This window comes from Caenorhabditis briggsae (assembly GCF_000004555.2).
Source record: "Caenorhabditis briggsae complete genome, chrII, whole genome shotgun sequence".
Taxonomy (NCBI): Eukaryota; Metazoa; Nematoda; class Chromadorea; order Rhabditida; family Rhabditidae; genus Caenorhabditis; species Caenorhabditis briggsae.
Window position 1 is genome coordinate 13,179,932 of NC_013486.2, and position 8,246 is coordinate 13,188,177.

Genomic DNA, 8,246 nt, shown 5'->3' on the forward strand with positions numbered 1-8,246 from the left:
GAGCGTTATCATGTTGATAGTACACTTTCTTGTCTTTCAGGGCCGAACGGTCGACTGCTTTCTTGAGGTTTCGTAGTTGAGTAGTGTAGAGGTCTCCAGTTATTGTTTTGCCCTCGGGCAGAAGTTCCCAGTAGATGGGGCCGTCCACTCCCCACCACACAGAGAGCATAACTTTTTTCGGATGAAGGTCGGGTTTTGGGACATCCTGTGGGCTCTCTCCTTCTCCAACCCGCTGGGATTTCCTGTGGTGATTATCGTATAAGACCCACTTCTCATCTCCGGTTATTAGCCGGTCCAGCCATCGATCGCCCGCGTGGAGAGTGAGAAGAGTAATCAAATCGTCCACTCGGCGGTCAAGGTTGGCTTGAGTCAGGTGATGAGGTATGAATCGACCAAAAAGTTTTCTCATTCCAAGAGACTTCAAACCTTCAAGGACTGTGCTATGGTGAACTCCGAATGTGACAGCTAGTTCACGGCTAGATTGAAATGGATCCGATTGCAATGCGTGCTTCAGCTTGTCCAAATCCAACTCACGGGGTCTCCCAGAGCGATCCTTTTCATCGAGCGAGAAGTCATCTTTTTCGAAACGATGGAACCAATTGCGAATAGTATTGTAGTGAGGGGCATGTGTGTTGTACACATTCTTCAAGAAAGTTTCCGAATCCTTCATCGTGGTGTGAGATAGGAAGAGGTAAATCAAAACATGTCTGATGTGAATAGCAGTGGGAACAAACATATCGTTTCAATTACAGATGAGGAGCAGGGAAGGAGATGGGGACTTGTTTATATGGAAGGTTCTTATCACCTTGTTATTCACTAGAGTCGATATCATACACAGCCTCCATATACGAGAACAGTGATTAAACAAACAGAGTGACAAAGACTTTCCCGCCAACCTAATACTTCAACTTTATCTATTACAATGTGATTGGATTCATTTCTTTCAGGGAACAGTTTTGGTTAAAAAGTTTATTTGAATATCAAATAAAGTGCAAACAATTTGAAATCCTAATAAATAGTGACGGAGTTTCTCTAGTACTTTGAAGTGGAACATCAGAAGATAAATGCCAAGAGAATTAAGACAGAATCAGAAATCGACGTCAGGAACCACACCAAAAGTTGGAGACATTGTTTTGATTGAGTTTCCATCTCTTCAAAAGACTAAATGGCCAATGGGGAGAATTGTGGAAGTCAAGTCGAGATCGGCTGTGGTGAAGAATGGTTCAACAAAGAGAATTGTGGAGTATCCTTGGAAGTCATTGTATCCGTTGGAAACTGCAATTGCGGAGAATGATGGTACCAAACAACCGGATCTTGTGGTGAAGGAACAAAGGAATCAGCAGGAATCGTCTACATCTTTAAGAACATTGAGAAGGTCAAATCGTTTGAATGCTATCACTACTTTGACAATGGTTATGATGCTTCTTTTGTTCTGTTCAACTACTACTGCTGTTCACAACACTACTTTGAGAATAACGTCCACTACTTCTTCGATTAACGGGAACAACAGTTCGTTGGCACCAACGACAACTGCTTCAAAAAAGGTAGACCAATATATTCAAAATCGTTTGTATTGGAAATATGGAAACATTTCGGACAACTTGTTGGAGATTTTGATTCTGTTTGGAGCAATGTATGTGATTTATGTCTGTGTATCAATGCTGAGAATGTTGATGATGGTGGTGATCATTCTCCTCGGAATTCTCAAGAAGATTCTTCAAGGATGCTGGATTCTTTTTTCATCATGTTTCAATGGATCCACTTTAATGTTTGGACGCCAGTATCACAGAATTTCAATCGTCATATTTTTTCTATTGATGGAACAAGGTTTGGGATGTAATGAGATAGCTAGTATTCAAGCCACTGAGAAGATCTGCAAGATGAACAACAAGATGAAGAACTCCATTGCTTCAACAGAACCGCCCATTGATCTTCCAACTTCTTTGACAACATCTCATCCCATGACATTTTTTCTTCAGTCAGCAGCTTGAAAAACAATTTCCCGAACAATGTTGTTGGTGAAAGAAAACCAATTGGATCATACACAGTTGCGATGAACTTCAGCACTTTTCGTTTTGTGATGGTGTCTGCTTTGGGTTCAGGAAAGGAATAAATGAACTCATCAGATGTAGTGTCCCATTTGACTCCTAGGAGTTTTTGAATGCCAGTTTCTTTTTCCGTCTTCTCCTGCGCTGCGAAATATTCATTGGCTTTATCCGAATTGCTACAATACTGTGTGAGATTCATTTTTGCTTGACGAAAAATCTCTTTAGAGTCGTGGTAGAATCTCTCCGCCTCATGAATGGTTTGCACCCCGATGTATACGTTATCAACGTAAATGGACCGCGCCATTGCCTTTGCCACCGGGTTTGTTTGTTTGGAGAGATGTAGACGAATGGTAGCATTGAGCAAATACGGTGAAGACTTTAATCCGAAAGGAACTCGCTTGAATCTGTAGCAAATGACTTGTCCTTCTTCATCAATCCACAAGAATCGTGTTGCATCCCGATCCAAAATGTTGAGCTCCAATTGTAAGAACGCCTTTTGTATATCCGCTGATATCAGAATAACGAACGTGCGCATTCGTAATAAACAGGCTGCAATGTCCGGAAGTAAGTTCGTTCCAACGTGAAGATGTTCGTTGAGGGATAAATCCTGCTTGTTCTGCTTGGCACTGCCGTCGAACACGATTCTCATTTTCGTTGACTTAGAACTTTGTTTGAAAACAGGGTGGTGCGCTAAATAATGGAGCACACAGCCATCCATGTGGTTTTCGTTTGGAACGACCTCAATGAAATCCAGTGTCATCTGTTCTTTGAAAGTATTAGCATATTGATCCAACAGCTTGTCATCTTTCTTCAACCGCTTCAAAGATCCTTGGAGACGAAAAAATGCCAGTTGACGATTAGACGAAATTTCCTTCTTGCTTGCATACGGAAGACGAACAACATATCGACCATCCATGTTCTGAGTTGTGGTAGTATCGAAAAACGCCTGAGTCTCTTCATCAATAGTCGCCTTGGGATTAACGTCAATTATGCCAATAGATTCCAAATCCCAAAATGATTGCAACAATTTCGATAACTCTTTGTCTCCCACATCTGCATCCGAAAGTGTAGAAAATGTAAGAGCAGAATCCACCACATTCTCTTTTCCAGCAACAATTGGTCCGACATCCGTGATATGCAATTGTAACCCGTTTGCCAATCGAAGAGTGTTCACTTGTCCCACAATTTCCAAATACGAATCCAATCCAATGAGAATATCAACTTCCTTTCTTGTCCGTTTCAACTGAAGATATTGATCCTGGTCTTGCAGCAGTCGTTTCAACACATCACTTTCCACCTCCGCAGTGACAATGTTGCTTGCAATGTTGTCCACTTTACACAATTGAACAGTAGCAGTCGAATGTTTGGTTTTGAAACAAACATCAAAAGTAGTTGTCAGCAATCTCTTGGTTTCTCGATGAGCAAATGTATTCACGTTCAGCTTCTTCTGACTAGTTGGTTTTAACTTCAAACGCTCCGCAAACTCCTTTCGGATGTAACTGGTATTCGAACCCGAATCGAAGAAAACGGTAGCTAAATGCTCTTCTCCATTGTCGTCCAAAATCGGAACATCAGCAGACATCATGATCACTGGTGGTCTTGGTGTTTCAATCACTTCAACTGTCTCTTGTGCATCGATTTCCATTACTTGAGACACTGCTTCAGTATTGATAGGAATATCATCAAGTTCAGGATCCGATTGAGACGAATGAGTAAATGCATCTTCAGACTCAACAGAAGCATCCACCGCATATGTTTGTTGTTGTTGCCCATTTCCTTGTTGATAACTTCTTGGTTTCGTTCTCCGTTGATAACCTTGATAACCAGAAGATCCTCCATTTTGACCATTGTACTGCCCACCTCCTGATTGATTGTTTGAGCCTTGAGAATATCCTTTGACTCCCTGCTGATTATGGAAGGGTGGAACACTTGGTCCGTGTGATGACGAAAATGCAGCTTGTTGTCCAACTGGTCCAGAATGTTGTTGCTTATTCTCAGTTGATCGTTCTTCTCGATGGAAACAAATTGACTCATGATGAGGTCCATTACAGCCATAGCACTTGTATGAACATTGACGAGCAGTATGGCCTGATTGTAAACATCGGAAACATAACTTCAATTCCTTTGCTCTCTGCTTGCGCAACTCCACTGTCGAAAACTTCCTGCAATCTCTTGGGTAGTGCCTCATCCGATCCTCCACACAAAATGCACACGGCTTGCTGACTTTCGAACGAGATTGTTGTTGCACTCCTTGTTCAGCTCCTCTACGAAATCCTGTCCGTTGTTGATGTTGATGATGATGATTTTGATGATTCATAGTTGCCATAGTAGTTGTAGATCTTTCCGACTTATTGTTGTAAATAACAGCAACCAAACTTTCAGCTCTCGAAATCTCTCGAACTCTTCGCAATAGTTCCTTTGCTGATTTTGGCAGTTCTCCCGTTGCTACACCATAGATCTTTGCAATCACTCTCTTGGGAAGTTTTGATTTTATAATGTCCGCCGTAGCAATGTTGTCCATGTCAACTCCGTAACCAATTAGTTGACTGAAAATGGAAGTAGCCTTTGTGATGAACAATTGTAGAGTAGCAGCGTCCGTATTGCTTGATGTAACATCAGGAATCTCTCTCAATTGTTGTAGCAATACATGTTGAATCCGTTCTTTCCCTCCATATTGTTCTTCCAGCATTGTCATAGCAATTTCAAAGTTTTTGTGAGTTGTTTGCAGATACTTGACCAACTCTCCTGCTTCTCCACTGACGACCGATTTCAAATAATGCAGCTTAGTGAGCTCGTCCACTTTGATGCTGTTCATTATCGACTCAAATGATTCCTTGAACTCATACCATGCCATTACGTTTCCCGTAAACGTTGGTAGAGTCATTTGTGGCAAAGTAATGTGCCCGAATGTATTCACCAGAATGGGTTGATTAGACGGAGGAGCTGCAACCGCTTGCACTGCCCCCAATTTGTCATCCGTTCTCTTGTCCATGAACTGTTCAGCCGTTTGAATTTCCCCAGGTGGATTTTTCGAAATCACCTTTTGTTCGTCTTGTTGAGCTCCTTCCTTGGATAGTTCGCCCAACGTTGGCAACAGAATCAATCTGTTCTCATCCAATAATCTTATCCGATTGAGACCAATGACATATAAGTCCTTCAGAACCTGAATCCTGATCTTTCCACGTTCAAGTGTCTCCAAATAGTTTCCATATTGAACAACATATTGTTCCTGGATCTTTCTCTCTTCTCCTGAGAGATCCTCATCCATCAAATTCTTCCATTTCCGATCCAAATCTGCCAAAGTCTGACAGCGCTTTTGCAGTTTTTGCAAGTCTTCATGCAAATCTTCGAGGAATTGTTGAAGATCATCAACGTTGAATCCTTCAATGTCGCTCTGTTCCTGTACCTCCTCATCCAGGCAATCCTCAACACGTCTCTTCGAGATCCCAATTTGACTGCGGATCCTCCCACTCCCTTGGGGTGCCTGGGTCACCATATCAAATTCGATCTTTTCTCGTCGAGCCTCAAACTTGGGTAATTAAACCTTTATTCATAAGAAACTAAAGAAAAATAAGATAAAAATGAATGATATACAATACAGCGAAAATGGTGTTTATATTCATGATATTTTACGATCTCCCGTTGATCGCCCATAAAAGCCCTCGGGTTATTGCCGCCCATAAACCCTTTTGCACATCTTTCTGATCATTGATTCCTTTTCTTCTTCTTCTGCTTACTGTATCGACGATAGTTATTTCGTCGACAATTAATCAAAAAAAAAAAATATAGAAGAATGAAAGTTTTATCTTCCTTGTTTATCATTGCCAAATCACACTGACTACAACAAAAATGAGTTTCTCTTTTTGTGATTTTTGTCACACACGTGATTCTGAAATAGGTGAGATTTTAAGCTCTCAACAGTGAGATCCGTTATAAAAAAGAAGAATTCACCTGTTTTCAGACGATGTTCATCGATAAAAACCAGGCTTTGGAGTTTATCGACTTGATCTTAGGTTTGCTGTTTTTTTTATTTTCAAACCACTTCTAAAATGACTGAAACAAAATTGAGTTGCTCTTTTTGTGATTTCGTCACAAGAAGAATTCTGACATTCAGGTGAGGTTTATTTGAAAGACATATTCGCTAGTCAAGAAAACTAAAATAACGAGGTAGTTTCTTGAAGGCAAATGTTTTCTGATTTATAGCATTTTATAAGATTTTATGGCATTTGATGACGCTCTTGGTCGAGAATCACCTGTACAAAGGCAATAAACCAGATTTTGGAAAAAAAACGTTTTAAAACAACAAATCAAAAATAACAAAACCTTTCCGAAAAAACTTAATAATTTGCTGAACTGAAGATTCAAAGAATTATCGAGAATTTTGACTTTCGAGATCTGTGATCCGATTTCAATATTTTTTGCAATATTGGAAACATTTTTCAAAATAACGCTGAAGATGCAGTGATGCCAATTCTTCTTCAGTTTCTGGAAAAATTTGTGTCCACTTTGGTATTAAAATCAGGCGGAAATATACCGTATTTCCTCTAATTGAAGCCCATGGGCTTCTATTTTTCAACCTCCTTCTCAGGAAACTACCAAAAACTGAAATTAACAGAAATTTTTTGAAACAGGAAGGAAATGTCCACAATAACCGAATAGACGATCTGGACTGTTCAAACTGAACTAACTAGAGTGCCCGTATTTCTGTTAGAGGATGCGCTTCTATGTTTTTAAGCACGTCAGAGGGTGGGCTTCAAATAGAGGTGGGCTTCTATTAGAGGAAATACGGTAGCTTTATCAAATTCAGAACTCACTTATCAGTTTTCTCCACAAAAAACTTCCGGTAAGGTGGGAAGAATAAACATAGAGAAATCATAATCACAGAGGAATGACTGGTGAACCAGGCAATCAAAAACTTGAAAATACTTTGACCATTTGGAACATCCAAATACACAATTGAATACATGGAGGACATAAACAGAAAGTTGATGTTATAAATTGAACCAGTAAACTGTGAATGGCTTCATGATGTTTTTGATAAGTTACTGTAGATAATCTGAGTTTCAAGAGAGACATCATTCGAAGAATGTCAATGATGAAAAATACAAATAGACTTGTTAGTGTACCCACTCGAAATCATACCATTTCTATATATTTCAGTTGTTTCTCTTGGGAAGTATAGAAATATTAAAAAATTGCGCATAGACTTACAAGACCAACAAAACATAGTGAATATGAAAAATATCGAAATGGACCAGGAAGCATGTGATATTTTAATGTTTCAGAAATATATTGATGCTTCTTCTGGAAGCATAACACGAGTACTTCTTTCAGTGTAACGATAAGAAAACCACAAACCATCTGGAATGTTTTTTCATATCAAGCTATCCAATTGTTATTAACCTACAATACAAAAATGGGTAGGAACATCAAAATAGGTAGATAGAGCTCCCACCGAAAAATAGCTGTGCCAAGAGTGTTAAGAAAAAAAGAAATAATTCCAATGACATCGTAATAGATTATAAGCCAGTGGGGCTCAGAGAAATCTATATCCAGATTCATCTGTTTTACACTGACTACAACAAAAATGAGTTTCTCTTTTTGTGATTCCTGTCACACACGTGATTCTGAAATAGGTGAAAATTTTCATATTCTGTAGGAAATCAGATTTGAGAGAAAAATCACCTGTTCTGACAATTCGCTTCTTAAGAGAGGTGTGAATGTTTTTAAACTATATCAGATTTTTTTAACATATTCTATAATATTTGTTTTGTCTTCTGAAACCAATTTTTTGAAAATTTGTAAAGCGTCTTTTTGGTCTATTTATGTTCTCTGTTATCTAAAAACTGTCGTGTTTGCCGTTCCAGCTGATTAACCCGAAACTTTTATCCAGCGGTGAGAATTTGATGAGAAATGTTTCCTTCTATCTGAAAATAGAAACTCATGGGCTTGCATTTAGTTCCAAAATATATTAGGTTGGCGGGAAAGTCTTTGTCACTTTTTCAATAGTTTATTTCTCAAAGAAAAAATAACCGAATAATTAATTATATTGTCCATCATTATCAACAACATGTCTCCAACGTTCCCTCAATTTATGGATTCCATTGCGGTAGAATCCAACCGGGCGTGAGGCAAAGTATTGTTTGAGTGCCGCTTCCACCGCTCCACGGGAATTGAAGCTTCTTCCTTCGCAGGCAC

At 39.4% G+C, this 8,246-nt stretch overlaps 2 protein-coding genes across 2 annotated transcripts; one reads left to right on the top strand and one right to left on the bottom strand.

Annotated features, from left to right (window-relative positions):
- Nucleotides 1–1,064: 1,064 nt before the first annotated feature.
- On the top strand, nt 1,065–1,498 carry CBG25524 (the record flags this gene model as incomplete). Its single annotated transcript, XM_045242866.1, has 2 exons — nt 1,065–1,319; nt 1,364–1,498. The coding sequence occupies 2 exons, from the start codon at nt 1,065–1,067 to the stop codon at nt 1,496–1,498; spliced, it is 390 nt and encodes a 129-aa protein (XP_045098299.1).
- A 350-nt stretch (nt 1,499–1,848) lies between these two features.
- On the bottom strand, nt 1,849–5,544 carry CBG25525 (the record flags this gene model as incomplete). The annotated part of the gene is made up of 1 exon (XM_045242867.1): nt 1,849–5,544. The coding sequence occupies one exon, from the start codon at nt 5,542–5,544 to the stop codon at nt 1,849–1,851; it is 3,696 nt and encodes a 1,231-aa protein (XP_045098300.1).
- Nucleotides 5,545–8,246: the final 2,702 nt, after the last annotated feature.